We start from the raw sequence: 17,996 nt of genomic DNA, 5'->3' as shown, positions 1-17,996 counted from the left end.
TCACCTGCAATGGTGTTCCCGCTGAACGTGGAGACATCTGTGTTCTTTTCTACCAGGCCGTCACGGCTTTCACAGTCAACGTGAAAGAAGTCAATTCTTGTGCCTGTGGAGGTGGCACCACTATTATAGAACGTGGCGAAGCTATTGTATACGCGCCCAACCCAAATCAAGTTGGCAGCGTTGCCGGACGAGGGATCAATGTTACTAATCATGGTGTTCAGCAGTGTGTTGGAGACTCTGACAGAAAACTGCAATACAACTGTGGACCTGCTGGTGGTCCTAAATGGTGGGACGGTAGAGGGGAGGGTCCGTGGATAGCTGACTACGTCAATCTACGTGCACCTGCTGGCTGTGCTATTCCTATCGAGGCCAATAGGTATAAGGACTGAATGATTTGAGGTATGGTGAGAGTGGTGATGGTAATGCATATTGAAGGCATGTTCTTGTATCTATAGGTCGTTTAACGATGTTCTACAATACCTGTAATTCCAGTCATTAATATTGGATGATCCAATACACTTGCGGCCGAGTATCATAAATTAAAAGATTGTTTCAAGGTTCCAGGTCAACAAAAGGCGGCTCAAGGACATCCGTTGGAGTGTCAATGTGAGCCCAAAGTCACTTGACCTTCTCAGAGAATATTTTACATGCCATCATTCAAAAACAGCAGATTACGGGAAAATGAAGCTTCGATTTACCATATTTTTGTATAAAAGTGGCAAATTGATGAAGTCCGGAGTAAGGAATATACTAGAGTAAAGGTATTCGGCAGTAAACCCAGCTATTGCTTGAACCTGGCTTCGTTATCAATAGGTTTCGCTTTAGTTCCTAGCAACTTAATGTCTCTTCATTAGATACGAGAACTTTGTGATGCCCGAGGACACCTGTTGGCCGCGGCTCCGCGGCTAAGATAAGACGAAAGAGGAGAAAGTACCCTAACTCACCAATGAGGGGAACAAGAAACTTAAAGAGGCCGTGAGTCCTCAAAAAGAGATAAGTACTCAGAATCGTCAGAATAGTCATACTTGTCAGTAGTATATCCCCGTCATGGCCCCTGGAATCACCACAGAAGAGTCCACAGTCACAATCAGGCCCGCGAAGACTGATAATCCTATCTTGTATAATGATGTCAATCAACAAGAACTTCAAGCCAAAGCAGCAAAGTACCTCCTCAACTATGGAACCAAATTCAACAAAGACGTGATCTGTGGCAGCAGAGGGCTCTACGTGTACACAGCCTCCGGACAGAAAGTGTTGGACTTCACATCCGGCCAAATGTCCTGCCTGCTCGGCCACGGGCACCCAGAAATCGTACAGACAATCACCGACCACGCAGCCTCCCTAGACCACCTCTTCTCAGGAATGGTATCACCTCCAGTGATCAGCCTAGGCGAACGTCTCTGCGACCTGCTGCCACCCGGCCTCGACAAAGCCTTCTTCCTCTCCACCGGCGGCGAGAGCAACGAAGCAGCGATAAAGATGGCTAAGGTATACACCGGAAAGTTCGAGATCGTCGGACTAGGCGGTAGTTGGCATGGCGTGACCGCGCAAGCACTGGGCACACAATACCACTTCGGTCGCAGAGGTCAAGGTCCCCTGATGCCGGGAATGCTGATGCTCCCACCGCCCAACGCATACCGCTCCATCTTTCGCAACGCCGACGGATCCTACGACTGGCAAGCCGAGATGGAATACGGCTGGCGCATGATCGATATGCAATCGTGCGGATCGCTGGCGGCTTGTATCGTGGAGTGTATCCAGTCGTCGGCTGGCATGCATGTCCTACCACCGGGGTACCTCAAGGCTCTAAAGCGGGAGTGCGAGAAGCGTGGAATGCTTTTGATCGTCGACGAAGCGCAGACGGGAATCGGCCGGTGCGGCGATCTTGTTGCTATCAACCACGAGGAAGTCGTTCCTGATATCCTCACCCTTAGCAAGACGCTAGGGAATGGCCTGCCGCTCAGCGCTGTCGTTACGAGTGCTGAGATCGAGCGCGTGTGCGTCGAGCGGGACTTCTGCTTCTACACGACCCATGTTAATGATCCACTGCCTACTGCTGTGGGCGATAAAGTTCTTGAGATTGTGGTGCGTGATAGGCTGGTTGAGCACTCTCGTGCTATGGGGAAGGTACTCCATGAGCGGCTAAATGTACTGAAGGACAAGTACGGCTGTATCGGAGATGTCCGTGGGCGCGGACTTATGGCAGGGGTTGAGATTGTTGAGGACCGTCAGACCAAGAACCCTGCGCTGGCTTTGGGTAAGGCGATTGGGGATCGGGCTTATGAGTTAGGCTTGTGGGCCAATCTCAGTAGCCATCCTAGCTTTGGGGGTGCCTTTCGCATCGCCCCGCCAATCACTATCACTGAGGACCAGCTGCTTAGAGGTTTGGAGATATTGGAAGAGGCATTTGCAACCACCCCTGGGACTATGCCTGTGTGATGAAGCGTAATTGCTACATGTTTACTTTTTTCATGATATTGCTTTTACTTCTTCTCTCCATTAACTAGCGTATTTCGAATTGAAGCTTTGCCGCTACGAAGAGATCTAAAAATAGAGATAAGAAAATTACTAAAAAGACATAGTGATGAGATGCTCTTTGTACTACGCCCCATACTTATACAAAGTGTTATTCCCCATTTGGGCTTCGACCAATGCACTTTACTTTTCGACTTCCACTTCAACCAGCAGCCTTTCCGTTCAAATCTCATCTTTTCACAACTTTCAACACGTATGGCAATGTTCAGGCCAACCGGAAGTCCTAATGACAATCGGATAGCACCGTTTGGGTGTTCTTACTGACGATCACTGGTTTTTCCTTTTTTCAACTGGGCAAAGAAGGGAGATCGTCTATTGTAGTCTATCAAGTTAGCCGCGATAGCTGGACGAACACCACCAAAATACTGGCATAAATGCTATTACAGGGGCACAGGACCCTTACAGTCAAGTGATTGAAAGAATCTATCTGCGAGGTAATCCAAGGACAGAACGATTATTCATTTGGCTTTATCCATGGATCATATAACCGTGGAATAATGAATTCAGGGGTTAGAAATTTTTGTACAACCAATGTTACTACATACGGAGTGTGACTTTCCACATTTCTACTCAAAATCAATAGTCTCTTCAAAATGGATCGAACCAAGAAGCTGATCGTAAAATCGTCGAACTTTAGCGACGTGGCTAGTCACAGGGCCAGACTCAGATTGGATTAGCGGAAAGTAAATAAATTGCAGCTGACAAGCGTAACCCTAAGAACCTCCACTGTTTGAGATCATGTTGAATAAATGTTACTTGATCACTGCCAATGGGAAACATGCAATTTGGGATCAGATCGATCGGTCCCTGTTTCGTCATTGATGTTTCATCTCATGTCCATGGAAATCCAGACACTATGACGGGGCTTTGTTCTAACCTTCTGGATACACACCTTTATCGTGGCTGGCTACTGGATGGATTATAATTGCGATCATCTAACTGTCAGCCTATGAGAATATGTTATGAGACCCACCGTCAATGTGTTCTTTGTTAGTGGAGATAATTCTAGGCCATTATTGGCTCTGGATCCGCGGTTGATGCATAGCAACCATATCTTCAGCCGTGCCATCACAGCACTGATGTGTTGTTGGTGATGCGACATTGAGTATTTGGGGATATCGGGTTGACCGTCATATCGACCAACAGCCACAAATTCGACCTCATCCAGGAACAGCGATACTAAACATGGAACCAGGACGGGTACCTCGAAAATAAAGTTGACTCATTGGAAAAGGCCATGTGGAGAAAGCGGAACCAAGATCTCATTTGTAGAACCCCAATATTGACCCGCCTGTCTAACGCGATTGAGGCTTCAGAATGTGCTTATCTGGGATGATCTTGCGCGTAAACTTGATAAACGGGAATTCCCAAGCTCATAACAAGATTTTCAAGGGTTTTTCTCCACAGCCTTAACCCTGGTCAATCTGATCGGCAATTTATATATGAGATACACCCTTTCACCCACTCTCGACAATCTGCGTCCACTCTTACAATGCGGACTGGTCTATCCGCTACTCAGATCGTAGGCGCCAGCCTAGTCGCAAGCCACTTCGCGAACGCATTATCGCCGCGCACGGAAATCGACGATTCTTATGACTTTGTGATTGTGGGAGGAGGTCAAGCTGGACTCGTGTTGGGCGCTCGTCTTTCGGAGGATAAGAACCATACCGTACTCGTTCTTGAGTCGGGCGGGAATGGAGATGATTATCGGAAGCGCATAGGTGCGTTTAATTATGACCCCGCGGGGTTTGCGATTTCTAATGCTCGTACAGATACACCGGCATATGCTTATTTCGATTCATTATGGACGACTCCTTTGAATTGGGACTTTTACACTGTTGCGCAGACTAATGCAGACGACCGTGAGATTGAGTGGCCTCGTGGGAAGGTCCTTGGAGGTATGTACAAGCTTGATATCCCAAAGAATAAGCAACATAAGATTAACACGGAGATATGATATAGGCAGCTCCGCCATCAATGGACTATACATGACCCGTCCGGGTGAAGACGAAATCAATGCTTGGAAAGACATGCTCGGTGATATGGACGGAGCCGATAACTGGTCGTGGGACTCATTCTACGCTGCTATGAAAAAAAGCGAGACTTTCTCTCCCCCGGTGGATGATGTAGTTCAAGAGGCTGGAATCGTCTGGAATGCATCAAATCATGGCACCGGCGGGCCGATCCATACATCATACCCGGACTAGTATGCTGAATCCTGTTCTCTGGAATTGATCGATAAGGCTAACATTCCTAGCACATTCCCCGAAGTGGGCTACTGGTTAACGTCACTAGCGAACATGGGGATAGGTATTTCTGCCAATATGTACGGAGGTGAGAACCTGGGCGCGGACGTCTCAACCTCATGCATCAACCCTTCGAATTGGACGCGCTCCTACAGTCGTTCTGGGTATCTCGATCCGCTTCCAGACCGGGATAACTACGATGTATTGGCGAATGCGCATGTGACTCGGCTTGTTTTCGACAATTCTACTTCTTCCGACAAAACAGCGAGTGCTGTTGAGTACACGACTGATGGCGGAGCAACGAAACTGAAGGTCAAGGTTAACAAGGAAGTCATCCTAGCGGGTGGTTCTGTCGGCAGCCCGGCTGTATTACTCTACAGCGGTGTCGGCCCGAAGGACGTCCTCTCTGCGGCTGGTGTTGACCTCGTATCTGAACTTCCTGGTGTCGGCCAACACCTTCAAGACCATTTTGTGAGTGTGCTTCCTATATATAAGAAGAGCATTACTGACCGAGTTACAGAGTGCTACGGTGAAATGGAGCTCGAATGTGGACACCGCAGGTTCTATCTTTTACGACGGCGGCAAAGATAGGGTGCGTCCTGTATATACTCGATCAAACAAGGCCAGATGCTAATTCGCGCAGAACAACCCCAAATTCCTCACATACATTGATTCTGCCGTTGCCTATGTGAATTCGACCGCTATGTACGGCAGTAAAGTCAACGAATATGACTCGAAATTCCTCGACTCAATCGACCAGTATTCACCGAACACTACTTACGACGACGGCGTGGTCACCGGCTACAAAGCAATCTGCAACACGACATCAAACATCTTCAAAGGCCCGACAGGTCAAATCGAGCTCCTGTTCATGAACAGCGATGGAAACGGTGATATCGGCATCACAGCTGCCCTCCAACACCCATTCAGCCACGGCCGTATCTACATCAACTCCTCAGACCCAATGGACTACCCTGTAATCGACCCGAACTATCTGAATAACCCAGCTGGTATGTACCCCATCTAACATGCAAACCAAGTCCCCAACACTAACAATACCCAGACTCCGAGATCCTGCTCGCAGGTATCAAACTCGCCCGCCAAATCGGCGAAACCAGCCCAATGAGCGGAAGCCTCACAAACGAGACCTCCCCAGGCTCAACCGTCCAGAGCGACGACGACTGGATAGCATGGCTACGCAAGGAAGCCGGCACAGAGTTCCACCCGTCCTCATCTTGCGCGATGCTGCCGGAGAAGCAGGGCGGTGTCGTCGACGCCAATCTGCGCGTGTACGGTCTTGCTAACGTGCGCGTTGCGGATGCCAGCGTCATCCCCATTGCCTTGTCCACGCACCTGATGTCCTCGACATATGGTGTCGCTGAACAGGCGAGCGATATCATTCGCGAATATTATAACTCCGTATCGGAGCCCGAGCCGGCTTTTAGTGGGGCTCATGCCACAACTTCTAGTAGTGCCGTTGGCGCGAAGAAGAGTGATAGTCAGAAGAGTAATGGTGGTGTCGCTGCTATTGGCGGCACTGCTTTGTCGCCCGTATTGGCTCTTGTTCTTGTTTCTGTACATGCTGTTCTTGTCTATGGTCTATAGATCTAGACTGGTGTTTGCATTTGGTGGTAATGGTAATGATAATGCATGGTTTTTGGGACTTGGCTTTGGCATTTATGAAGTTCAATGCCTGCGATGTGTTGATCTCGGGAAAGGGGAACTGAAGTATATATCTACCTCGTTAGACCCAGTTATATAGTCTAAATTATCTCGAACATATGATGCACCGCCTCAAATCTTGGATTTCCCATCCATCGCCACAAAAGCCCCATCCTTCCTAACCTCAAAATCCTTACCCTGCTCCCACCCCGCCCACTCCCTAAGCGTGTCAACGCCCCCATCCCCAGGCAAAAGCCCGCCGCCCGACCACCCACCATTGTCCGCCGAAATGGGTTTGCCAGGCGTACTAACCAGATGCACCATAGGCCGCTGCTCATAGCCACCCTCCTCAAGCTCCGCCTGCTCCAAAACAGGCGTAGCACAAGCATCCGTACCATCAAAAACAGCCTCCCACTCCACGCGAGTCTTCTCCTTAAACCTCCTCGTAAAAATCTCCCTTAAGACAGGCCACTGCGTCCGATCCTCCCTCTCCGGAAGCTCCCCAATCTCAAACCCAAGCCCACGCACCAACGCCGCATAAAACTGCGGCTCCAACGCCCCAACAGCAAAATACCGCCCGGCATCCTTAGTCTCGTACGTATCATAATACGGACACCCACCATCGAGCAGGTTCTCGCCACGCGGCTGCGCCCACGCGGGAGTCTTCCTCGCCAACCGCGGGAACGTAGCAAGGTACGCCGAGCCGTCGACCATATTCGCCTCGACGACCTGGCCACGGCCGGTATGCGAGCGCGAGATGAGCGTGAGCAAGATTCCCTGGAAACAGACTGCGCCGCCGCCGGCGAAGTCGCCGAGGATGTTGCCTGGGGCGTGGGGCTTCTCGCCTGCGCGGCCGAGCGTCGACAGCACTCCCGAGACGGCGATGTAGTTTATGTCGTGGCCGGCCATGTCTTTGTATTTTCCGTCGCGGCGGAAGCCGGTCATTCGCGCGACGATTAGGCGGGGATTGTGTTTTTGGAGGACTTCTGTTGGGGAGAGGCCGAGGCGTTCGAGGACGCCTGGCCGGAAGGGGTCGATTAGGATATCGGCGGTTGGGAGGAGGCGGAGGAGGATGTTTAGGGAGTTTTGGTTGCGTAAGTCGAGCGTTATGGAGGTTTTGTTGCGGGTTAGTTGGTCGCGGGTTAATTGGTCAACGCTTGTCGAGTTGGGTCGGTCTATACGGAGGACTGAGGCGCCGTAGTCAGCTAGCAGGAGGCCTGCGAATGGGCCTGGGGTGGGATGTTAGTTGTGATGGTGATGTTTCTTGGATTGATTGTGTACCTGGAGCTAGGCCTGCTAGCTCGATGACTTTGATTCCTTTCAATGGTAGCATTTTATGTATTTTGAAGGATCAATCGAAGTTCAAAAGTGAGGTTGCCATTTATTACTTCTCCGCAGCCGAGGTCCGTGGATGTCGGAATGCGGGGGAATTGTCACAGCTATTGGACGATCATCGACATGATGAATATTATTGAGATGGAAAGCTGTCATTACAGGATTTTAACTGCCAGAAAATAATTGATAATATTCTCTTCACTGCATTATATGCAAATGGGTAGTATTTTTATACAAAGAGCATCGTTGTCCGTTGTAAATATGGAAACAGGAAATAAAAATGAGAGAAGTCAGGCTAGATGGCCACACTTGAAAAGGATATCATTAGGGAATTGAAACGGACTCGACCGCTCGCAAACTTCAATGCGAAGAACACAATGGTCTCACCGCTACTGGCCAGAGTAAATCACAAAAAGAGGCCAGGAGGTATCGAATCACTCCAGAGACTGGAGATCGGATGAACAAGAATATTATAAACATCGTAATGAACCAAAAGCAACCAGTCGCTAGAAAGTACCAGTTTGTCTTGAAATCAGCATTCGTGAGATCAATCATATCGCATGATGAGATCATGCTGTCCGGGCAAGTGGGCAGCTTTACAGCATCATGAACATGGAAAGAGCGATGGCGAGGACGCCACCGAACAAGCCGGTCATGTTGGAACGCGAGGCTGCACCGGTGTACACCGGAGACACGCCCTCTTGGTTGGTGGGCAATGCGGGTGTGTTCGTGGCGGTGGTCGCGACGGTAGGCACGGCAGGCACGGCAGTGCGCGCGGGCGAGGGGCGGAAGGCTATGCTCGAGGACGGCTTGCCGACGTGGAAGCCTCCTGCTCCATGACTGGGGATGGGCTTGGAGGAAGAAGATGGCGACACAGGGGCGACACCGGGCACTGTAACCTCACCAGTAGAGCCAGAGCTAGAGCCGGAGCCGGAGCCCTCACCGTTTCCAGAAGAGCCAGAGCCAGAGCCAGAGCCAGAGCCAGAGCCAGAGCCAGGAACAATGCTAGTAGCAGTTGCGGTGGCAGTTGCGGTGGCAGTAGCAGTAACAGTAGGAGCCGGGATGGTAATGGTGACGGTGCTACCAGTAGGACCACAGTGCTTGCAGAAAGTCACGGTGGTAGTGTATTCCTCAGGCACCGAAGGGGCGGTGGGCTGCGACACAACCTCAGTGGTAGTAGTAGCAGCGGGCTTAGTGAGGGTAACGGTAGTCGGGGTAGCGGCACACTGGGTGCAAACAGTCACAGTAGTGGTCCAGCCTTCGGGAATGTAAGGAGTGGAAGTGGCAGGCCCAGAAGTAGGAGCAGTGATCTCCGCGGTGCCAGTTGGGGTAGCGGTAGCGGAGACATCACCAGGACAGTAGGTTTTGGTAATAGTGGTGGTGATGGTAGTGAATCCAGTTGGGCAAATATCAACGTACGAGGTCACGATGATAGTTGTGGTCGTACCGGGAGCCAAGGAGGAAGGCGAGGCAGTCACAGAGGCAGTGGCGGTGATACCAGCCGGGGCTGTGGTTGAGTCAGTACCGGTAGGCTTGGATCCTCCAGTGAAGTTGTTGCCAGTAGGCTTGGAGCCTCCGGTAGTCTCGACGCTAGTAGAGCTAGAACCACCAGTAGTGTTGTCACCGGTAGGCTTGGAGCCCCCAGTAGTCTCGACGCCAGTAGAGCTAGAACCACCGGTAGTGTTGTCACCGGTAGGCTTGGAAGCACCGGTAGTCTCAATGCTGGTAGGCTTGGAGCTCCCAGTGGTCTCGTCGCTGGTAGATGATACACCGGTCGGGATGACACCTTCGCTAGTGGAAGAGGCGCTAGACTCGGTCGCAGAAGAGATGGGAGCGGTGCTTGAAGGGTGTCCCGGGATCAGGGGAGTGGAGCTTGGGACAGTGTGGGGATGGGGGTGGGTGTGGGTGTGGTGGCCATGTCCATGTCCATGGCCATGGCCAGCATGCGAGCTGTGGGGCTTTCCGGTGGCGGAGGAGTGGGGGGCGGGATGTCCGGATGAAGCAGGAGTAGTCGTCACAGAGCTGCTAGGGAGGCTCGAAGTGGAGGAAGACTGCTCAGAGGTAGCAGGGGTGGTGGAAGACACCGAGCTGGAAGAAGCGACCGAACTGGAAGAAGCGACTGAGCTGGAAGAAGCGACTGAGCTGGAAGCAACTGAGCTGGAAGACGCAACCGATGTGGAAGATGCAACCGAACTGGAAGATGCAACTGAGCTGGAAGAAGCGACTGAGCTGGAAGCAACTGAGGTGGCCGAAGGGGTAGCGGAGCTAGATGAGGCAACCGATGTGGAAGACGCAACTGAGCTAGAAGAGGCGGCGGAGGTGGAAGACACAACTGAGCTAGAAGACACAACCGAGCTAGAAGACACAACCGAGCTGGAAGAAGCGACTGAGCTGGAAGCAACCGAGGTGACCGAAGGCGTAGCCGAGCTAGACGGCGGGACAGTGGACGACGAAACAGGAGTCACAGTCGAGGAAGGGATGGGGGTGACAGTCGAAGTCGGGGGAGGAGGAGGAGGAGCGCAACCGTACAGGATATCCTTAATGTGCTCAGTGAATGTTGTTCCGTTGATGAGATTATTCTCACCAGCGGTGGCCTCCCACAGCATGATACCACCGAAGTGATCAGGGTGCTTGTCCATGTAAGTCTCGACAAGGGGCTGCACCTCATCAGGGGTCAAGTAGAATCCAGCATTAGCGGCATCCTCCGATGCGGGCAGTCCGATGAAGAGCTTAGCATTGGGATTGACACTCTTCTCAATGACACCGACCCAGTCGTCGAAGTTGAACTTGCCGGTCTTGTGCACCCAATCCGCAGCAGAGCAACCCTGGGTGTTGTACCACTGAACCCAGATGAAATCAAAGTACGAGTTGGTAATAGCATCGCCGAGCTGAGGGTCGGGAATGGGGCACTGGGGAGCTCCGGAGATGTAGTAGGTCTCTCCGCTGGTTTCGAAATGCGAGCGTAGACGATTAATTAGTGTGGCGTATCCTATATGAGTGTTAGGGAAAGTATAGTCAGAAGGTAGAGGGTCAGGGAAACATACCAACTCCGCCGTTGTACTCGATATCAAAGTCGAATCCATCAACCGAGGAAGTGAGGAATGGGCGAGGGAAGATGCCAACCAAGTCCTCGGTCCAACCCAATGAAGAGATGGATGGATTGTAAGGACCGAATGAATACCACAGGAAATCCGCAAACCAGGTCGCAGTGGCCTCATCCGGAAGAGACTGGGCTGTAGCGGTACCACCACCGATGGACAACAGGATTGTCTTGCCAGCAGCTTTGCAAATAGGGATATCTTGCCAGATCTGGTGGCAGCCATTAAGCAGCTCTGTACCGGGGAAAAAGTTGCCATCACACTGATTGGCAAAATTGGAACCAGGGAAGTCACCCACAAATTTGGGGAACTGATCGATAAAGCCAATGTTGATAATGTCCGACGTGGTCTGTTCACAGAAATGTGAGAGCCGGGGTTGGTTGAAACCTTGTCCATAGTAGACAGCAACATTATTCTTCAGACTGGCATCGAGAGCAACAGCAGACGATGCAAAGAGTGACAAGGCCGACACGGCGGCAAAAGACTTGAACATCATGGCTAAAATGAATGTAATGATTATATGCAATGATTATATGCAACAGAAACCGCTTAATAACCCGAAAATGAATGGCAGGTTATCTCGCGGACAACGAGGGGACGCAGACAAATATCTGCTTGGGAAGTATCCCAAAGAGCTCGAAATGAGAGTGTTGACGGTCGAAAGAGAATGTCCGCTGGGGAAAAGAAACTGAAATATAACGAGCGCCTGCTGGGGACTGTCCATGTCCGCCCCCTGGGGAAGATGCCGACCTCCGACATTGAGCGCACTAATCAGAAAAGAGAACAGAGCTACCAAAACGTGGAAATGAGCAAGTGCGTGATATCCGGATGATTCCACGATTCATAGGTCAGTGCCTCACCGGAGGCACCCCACCGGCGCAGGGTCACCCAACACAGACTCGTCGAGTGGAAACAATGCTTGATAGTGTGAACACTAGACCCAAAGGCTAACAGGATACGCAGAATGCATGCCAACTTGACGTGAACGCGGCATGGACCGGCTGGTCACAAGCCAAACCCGTGGCATAACATGGCCACATAGCCAGTGGCGTAAGAGAGTCGCATTCCAAACAAAAACTAGATCAGCCATCAGCCATGGTAGGCCTTCGTTGGAGAGGGGTATGTGCAAACCCTATGCCTATTCGGGGTTATCCCGGCGAAATGAAATTGCAAGAGCCGCATGAAAGAGGCTAACAGACCCTAACGGACTCTAGCGTCACTAGCATGAGGGTCATGACTGGTGCCAAGACTGTTAGTTTGATATATAAAATCCAATCACATCCGTAAGTTAGGCACCAGGGCACGGACGCCTCGGGGTCCACTGGCGATTGTACGTAGTGGGATGCAGGGCACTACCCGAAAGTCGGACCACATGGAGATGCAGGAAGGCGGGAAAGTGGAGGTAAGAAGATCCGTTTACATTCGTTTGACAAGCGAGTGTTTGCATCTTTCGAAGAGTAAGAGCGTAAGTGAGGGTAAGAGTAGAAGCAGAGGGTGTGAGGTCAAATCATCTCGCAACTTTCCCAAAACCAAGCAAGGCGATCAGAACCGACGGAGTTAAAAGTTAATTACCCTGCGCTAAACCCTTGGGGGCCAGAATATGGAGCCACCTCCCTATCAGGCACGCCAATCATATGCGTCGATCCGGGATGAAGCCGGATCACCGTTGATTCGGTTGCAGCATTTAAGATTGCTGTCTCACTTCGTCTTTTAGTTCTGTTAGTTTGACGCCCTAGCGAACTCAAGTTGTGATGTAACTCTGGCCAGGGTACGAAACATTACTTACACGTTCCAACCCACGGCCCCCAAAACTCCCACGTTACATTTGACTTTTCTTTCCCTTTTATTTCCCTGTTTATGCAAGGTACCCATCTCCTTCGGAGATATGCCCGCTCTAAGACGATATGTTAGGCGACAACAACGCCACTCATCTGTCTGATTGCTCACAAAGCACTAGCCAATCTTAAAAATGCGCACTTCGTATTCTGCAACCGCCACCGCCCGAGGTATCATTGGACAGGCAACATTGACCCCCGAAAAGGTTTAAATCTCTTGTTTTTCGGGAGGTTCGTGCCCGACAGGAGTTCCTCGATCTTATGTGTCTCTTCTCCTCATAACCTTGTGGGACCGGGCGGGTTGTAAGGGTCGCCCCGACTTGTGGATTAAGCAATGAAGCTGACTTGCGAGGAAATTGCGGCACATTTTCTTAACCGCACTTAAGCATCATTCGAATATAAGCTTGTTTGCAAATGGGAAGCCATAAGAATCGGATCGAAAGCACACAACGCTCTTACATTATTATTCTATCCGGGGAAAGTATATATCACCGTCCAAGATGAACCCATACAAACAGCAATCTAAAATCCACTTTATTATTCGCTATATCTGCCTGATATCAAACGGCAGTACATCGCTATTAATTGCATATATGTAGTTACTTCCAGAGGCTAGTTATCATTTTTATAACTTCATAGGAAGTTTAGCCACCATAGTGGCCTCAGCAACTAATCGCTTCCTCGTGGCTGGACTTTGGCAACTCGCATATGACCAAATGAAAAAAAAAAATAAAAACTGGTCACATATCCTGATCCTATCACTTCTATATGTAGTCTAATTTTGCCAAGTATTTCCTATTCCGGCTGCACAAAAGTGGGATTTGTACATAAACTTACGTAGGTCACGTTTTTCTATATGTTCACACTATACTCAGCCCCATGCGAGTAATGATGGGAGATGGCACGGTCTAGACTCTACTCATCTCTGCTGCACAATTCTGCAGAGCCTCTCTGTAAAAGGAATTGCCGACTGGCCCTGCGACCTCGATATAGCCTATTCCATTTTGAGATCGGTCTACATTTATAGGCAGCCATCTGTTTAACTCCAGCTTTGTTAGATCAAAAGGCAGAGGCTCACATTTGTCGTTTGGAGATGTATATTCGATTTCCAGCAGTAATTTTCGGTTGTCCCATCACTCGATATATATTGCTTCAGTTTCTACGCTAGGTTCAAATTGATAATCTTAGGATAAGCCAAAGCAACAGCAACAGCGAAAATTCCACCATTTTCTCTTTTTATGTTAAATTGATATGAATGCTTCTCGGGGACTACAGAGTAAAAAATCTAGAAGCAAAGGAGGAAGTTGTATTGGAACTATCTGACCCTACATAGAGCGCCTGAGGCCACCAAACAAACCCTCTCCTTTTTTTTCCCGCGAGGTGACCAAAGCAAGCGCTGGTGCGATATGCAGGTCACCAGAAGCTCCGTGCCTTTACTTGCCCTACTAGTGGCTGTGGAATGAATGCCCATGCTTCTTGTGAGCTTCGAGATGTCTTTTTCCATGCAGATTCGCAACGATCTAGGATACCGAAGAAAAGACCATTAGTCAGTGCTGATACTATTGTGTTTATGTACGGCTACAGGGACTTTCCCTTTCCCGCTTGCTTTTCTCTAAGAATATGTTTGCACAGAGCCACTTACAGGTGTAGCAGAAGCAATGCTTGAAACAACAACAGACGAACGAGGACTGTCTTTCGCGCACCCCCCAAAGACAAAGTGCGGGCTCGAAGCAGTGGCCACGGCGGAATTGCGGAACAGGTCATACCAGCCACCGGTGTTGAAAAGCCAGGATTCGCAGCCGTTGAGAGTCTCGCATTTTGACGCACAGGCTACAGAATCGGTGACATTGGTATCTAAAGTGAGTGGGGCGCTACTGAAAAAGGCGATTGTGTCTTGAGCGACTGAATCGCGACAAGCGGCGTTGACAGTGACCGCTGTACTTGCTAGTTTATCTTTCGTTATACTGACTAGTAGGAGAAATTACGGCACGAGACGCTAGGTACGAAGGGGCATAGTGCGAAGGATCATTTCCACCATATTGAGGCCTTAATGCCTGGAATTTGGCTGTATCTACGCCTATGATTGGTTCATTGAAATATTGTCTAAGATTCACCCCCTTTCCTATCGTCTTGATTATTTTCGTGGTCTAGGTACGCACTACGCCCCTGCGTGCCTAGACACTCTCATCCGATCTGACCGCAATTAGATGATGAAACCCCAGGGAGATGAAAGTTGTTATATGCCAGATTCTTTCTAATAGAAGAAATGCGTTGTCTAACGAAACAATAAGTATAGAGAGGAAAGGAAAGGAAACAGGACGCAGAGCCATAGTAGCGGCGACATGTGCGCCAATGCTAATGGCGACTATATGAGCTATTCGCTTCTGCGCTTTAGCCTCGATCAGACTTGCAAGACGGCGAGCGGCGTCGTTGATTTCCAGAGGTCTAGTCTCAAGCGATCGCCCGTGGGCAGGGAGGTCGGGAATTAGCACGTGGTAGGCGACGAGAAGCGGCCATACAGCGTCCTACTCCTGGCCACAGAATCCGCCATGAACGAGGAGAATCGTTGATTTGTTGGAAGATGAGTTGTGCGACGTATGTGGAATAAGTGTTTCCGACATTTTGATGTAACGGAAAGCGCCAAGCTAGTGTCCGTTGAGCTGGTCGTGACCGACTGCGAAGAGGGGGAGGAAGGTCAGACAACCCCGCGTTAACGGTCAACAAGCGAGCTGCGTAATTAGGCCAAGCTTGCTGGAGGCCCTGGTTCTTATCTGTCTGTGTTGCATCCGCCCCACCTTGTACCCCTAAGTACTTTCGACCATGGAGAAATAACACGCAATACCTCCAATATGCCAACTTTTCTACGAATGAGCGTATACTGATTCATACGGCTATATATAGGTCTCCCGGATAAAGGAGCGTGTCTAGGAGAAGGAGGGCATTCTACCCGTCTAGTGAATACTATCATCTCAGACAACCCATGTCGAAGATTGTAGCAAACAAAACCTCTTTCATGCTCTTACATTTCAGCGTTCCCCGCGTTCGGTGCTGATCTCTTTAGCATTATACCAAGGGCAGGGCGAGCTTTTTATGCCGGAGCAACAGAAGGCGGACCTTACAGAACGAGGTCTTGAGGTGCTAAACTGAAAGTAGTAAACTAACAACGCATAGTAATTTATAGGTCCGGGTATTACATAAATTACAGACCCTCGCAACCGATCTGCTTGGAATAATATGTTATCCGGCGAAGTGTGTACTTCGACATTGTCAGAGCGACGATAGTATGTATATTTTCCCTAGCCGATAATTTCTCTAGAGATATGGTGACGGAATTTCCAATGGCGTGTCGTTTAGATAGGATAGATGAAGAACGGGTTCTCCATATCAGTCATATCCAACATGGCAATTTCAACTTGCCTGCGTATCGTATTCCCATTTTCATCAAGCTCCTCGACGACTCCCAACTCGTGAGCCTTTCTCTCTTCACTGGTCAAGGATGCAGCCCAAGCCTTCCGTTGAGTGTTCCTGCGTTTCAAAATGAAGCGTATAATGAAAAGGATCAACGGTGTGCCCACCCAACTGACCACTATCATGGAGATCCAGGCACCATAATACCGAGGTGCGTCTTTAGGAACCCATATTTGTGGCGAGCAAATGTTGGCAATGGAATAACCAGCCATGAACATAACATTTCGGGTCAGCTTCTTCGTGTAGCCGGCTGCCGATGATGTAGTCCAACCCAACGCGATAATGTAGGTATTACCATAGGTATGGCCAGCCAAGAGCAGACAAGCAAGCATCCCTAACTTCTGGTCCCAGTCAATTGCGACCATTCCAACTCCACCTGCAATTGCAGGAAGACACCAGAAGAGTCCGTGGAAGGCAAGATTTGAAGGCCACCATCGCAGGGCATATGCTCCTGCGAGACAGACCAGGACACCGAAACCGCCACCAGCTGCAGCCACGAGCGTCGAACCCAGGCTGTCCACCCCAAGAGCCTTGGTAATGAGGTTCTGCTGCCCGTAGGTGAGATTATTAGACATCATCAGGGTAAAGGCCTGCAGAGCGAATAGCCATGAGACAGGGTCGCGGAGCGTCTCTATAAACTGACTCTTCTTGAACTGCTTCTGTTCAATAGAACTTTGACTTGACTCGTGTACCCGTCTGATGGTGTGAATCTTTTCCTCCAGTGACAGGAATTTAGCATCGGCTGGATTATTTGGATAATGAAACCAAACAACAATTGAAAGAAGTACCGAGACAGCCCCAGTAATAATCATAAACAGCTTCCATGGCAGGACGGCGCTATGACTCCAAAGTAACCCGTAGGAGATAAATGCGGCACATATGGGGGCGGCTGCCGACGTCAACCAAAGAAAGGGTTGGAGGAACGACTGTTCGTAACGATTGAAGAACATTCCAATTGTGACTTCCATTGCAGGTACAACGACAGACTCAGCGGCACCGAGTGCTAGTCGGAGGACCACAAGAGCGGAATACGTTGTGGCAACGCAATGAAGTAGTAGGATGACACCCCACATGAAGACAAGAGCAGCGACAAATTTTCCAAATGGTAGTTTTTGCATAGCATAATGTCCCGGCCATTGCGCAACAATGTAACCTATGGGAATGTTAGAGAAGGTACAATGAGAGAAACAATAATGTCACGTACCGACGTAGAAGAAAGTCCCAAGATTGTTGTATTCAGCCTTCGTGATACCAGTCTCTTCGAACAGGCCGAGAATAGCGGCGTAGCCCAGAGTGGATTTATCTATCTAGAGAAGTTAGAGGCTGTGAACAAGATGATCGTATAATGAGCTCACAAATAGCAGTAGGTTGATAGCGGAGAGTAGTCCGAAGATATTCCAGTACAATTTGTGTCTCAGCTTTTTCTCCTTCTCGGGCGTCAATGGCCCAACAGAGTCTCCATGAAGCTCAAGAATGCGCAGAGTTTCATCGGCATATTTGCTCTCGAGGGCTCTCTCGTTATTAGATGAAAGACTCTCCGTGGCCGTAGCCTCAGCCTTGGAGGCCAAATCCATATGTGCGTGTAGCTTGTTTCTTGGTGGCAATGGAAAGAGGCGTGCACCGTCGACTTGGGTCTTTGAATAAATAGACACTTATCATGAAGGAATGAATGAGCTGAATGAGTAGTTATATATCGTTTCGAGGGTACTTGGAAATGTTATCACGCCATAATTTAGATTTATCTCGCTCTTTCTTGGCTCTAGAAATGGGGTTGAGTAATACGAGACCACTCATAGTTAGCAATTGCGAAGACTCCG

At 49.8% G+C, this 17,996-nt stretch overlaps 6 protein-coding genes across 6 annotated transcripts; 2 read left to right on the top strand and 4 right to left on the bottom strand.

Annotated features, from left to right (window-relative positions):
- Window positions 1-1,047: 1,047 nt before the first annotated feature.
- LCP9604111_8982 (aspartate aminotransferase family protein) lies at window positions 1,048-2,439 on the top strand (the record flags this gene model as incomplete). The annotated part of the gene is made up of 1 exon (XM_039077185.1): window positions 1,048-2,439. One exon carries the CDS (start codon window positions 1,048-1,050, stop codon window positions 2,437-2,439), a length of 1,392 nt encoding a protein of 463 aa, XP_038925076.1.
- Window positions 2,440-4,027: 1,588 nt separating this feature from the next.
- LCP9604111_8981 (GMC family oxidoreductase) lies at window positions 4,028-6,386 on the top strand (the record flags this gene model as incomplete). The annotated part of the gene is made up of 7 exons (XM_039077184.1): window positions 4,028-4,256; window positions 4,308-4,433; window positions 4,498-4,741; window positions 4,793-5,252; window positions 5,302-5,373; window positions 5,425-5,791; window positions 5,845-6,386. The coding sequence occupies 7 exons, from the start codon at window positions 4,028-4,030 to the stop codon at window positions 6,384-6,386; spliced, it is 2,040 nt and encodes a 679-aa protein (XP_038925075.1).
- A 189-nt stretch (window positions 6,387-6,575) lies between these two features.
- LCP9604111_8980 (CaiB/BaiF CoA transferase family protein) lies at window positions 6,576-7,776 on the bottom strand (the record flags this gene model as incomplete). The annotated part of the gene is made up of 2 exons (XM_039077183.1): window positions 6,576-7,672; window positions 7,725-7,776. The coding sequence occupies 2 exons, from the start codon at window positions 7,774-7,776 to the stop codon at window positions 6,576-6,578; spliced, it is 1,149 nt and encodes a 382-aa protein (XP_038925074.1).
- Window positions 7,777-8,374: 598 nt separating this feature from the next.
- On the bottom strand, window positions 8,375-11,372 carry chiA1 (class III chitinase ChiA1; the record flags this gene model as incomplete). The annotated part of the gene is made up of 2 exons (XM_039077181.1): window positions 8,375-10,767; window positions 10,823-11,372. The coding sequence occupies 2 exons, from the start codon at window positions 11,370-11,372 to the stop codon at window positions 8,375-8,377; spliced, it is 2,943 nt and encodes a 980-aa protein (XP_038925073.1).
- A 2,784-nt stretch (window positions 11,373-14,156) lies between these two features.
- On the bottom strand, window positions 14,157-14,749 carry LCP9604111_8978 (uncharacterized protein; the record flags this gene model as incomplete). The annotated part of the gene is made up of 3 exons (XM_039077180.1): window positions 14,157-14,231; window positions 14,354-14,655; window positions 14,716-14,749. The coding sequence occupies 3 exons, from the start codon at window positions 14,747-14,749 to the stop codon at window positions 14,157-14,159; spliced, it is 411 nt and encodes a 136-aa protein (XP_038925072.1).
- A 1,312-nt stretch (window positions 14,750-16,061) lies between these two features.
- Window positions 16,062-17,753, bottom strand: LCP9604111_8977 (uncharacterized protein; the record flags this gene model as incomplete). The annotated part of the gene is made up of 3 exons (XM_039077179.1): window positions 16,062-17,332; window positions 17,384-17,486; window positions 17,535-17,753. 3 exons carry the CDS (start codon window positions 17,751-17,753, stop codon window positions 16,062-16,064), a joined length of 1,593 nt encoding a protein of 530 aa, XP_038925071.1.
- Between the last annotated feature and the right edge of the window lie 243 nt (window positions 17,754-17,996).

Source organism: Penicillium roqueforti (assembly GCF_015533775.1).
Source record: "Penicillium roqueforti strain LCP96 04111 chromosome Unknown scaffold_39, whole genome shotgun sequence".
NCBI lineage: Eukaryota > Fungi > Ascomycota > Eurotiomycetes > Eurotiales > Aspergillaceae > Penicillium > Penicillium roqueforti.
This window is presented reverse-complemented; position numbering and strand designations above follow the sequence as displayed.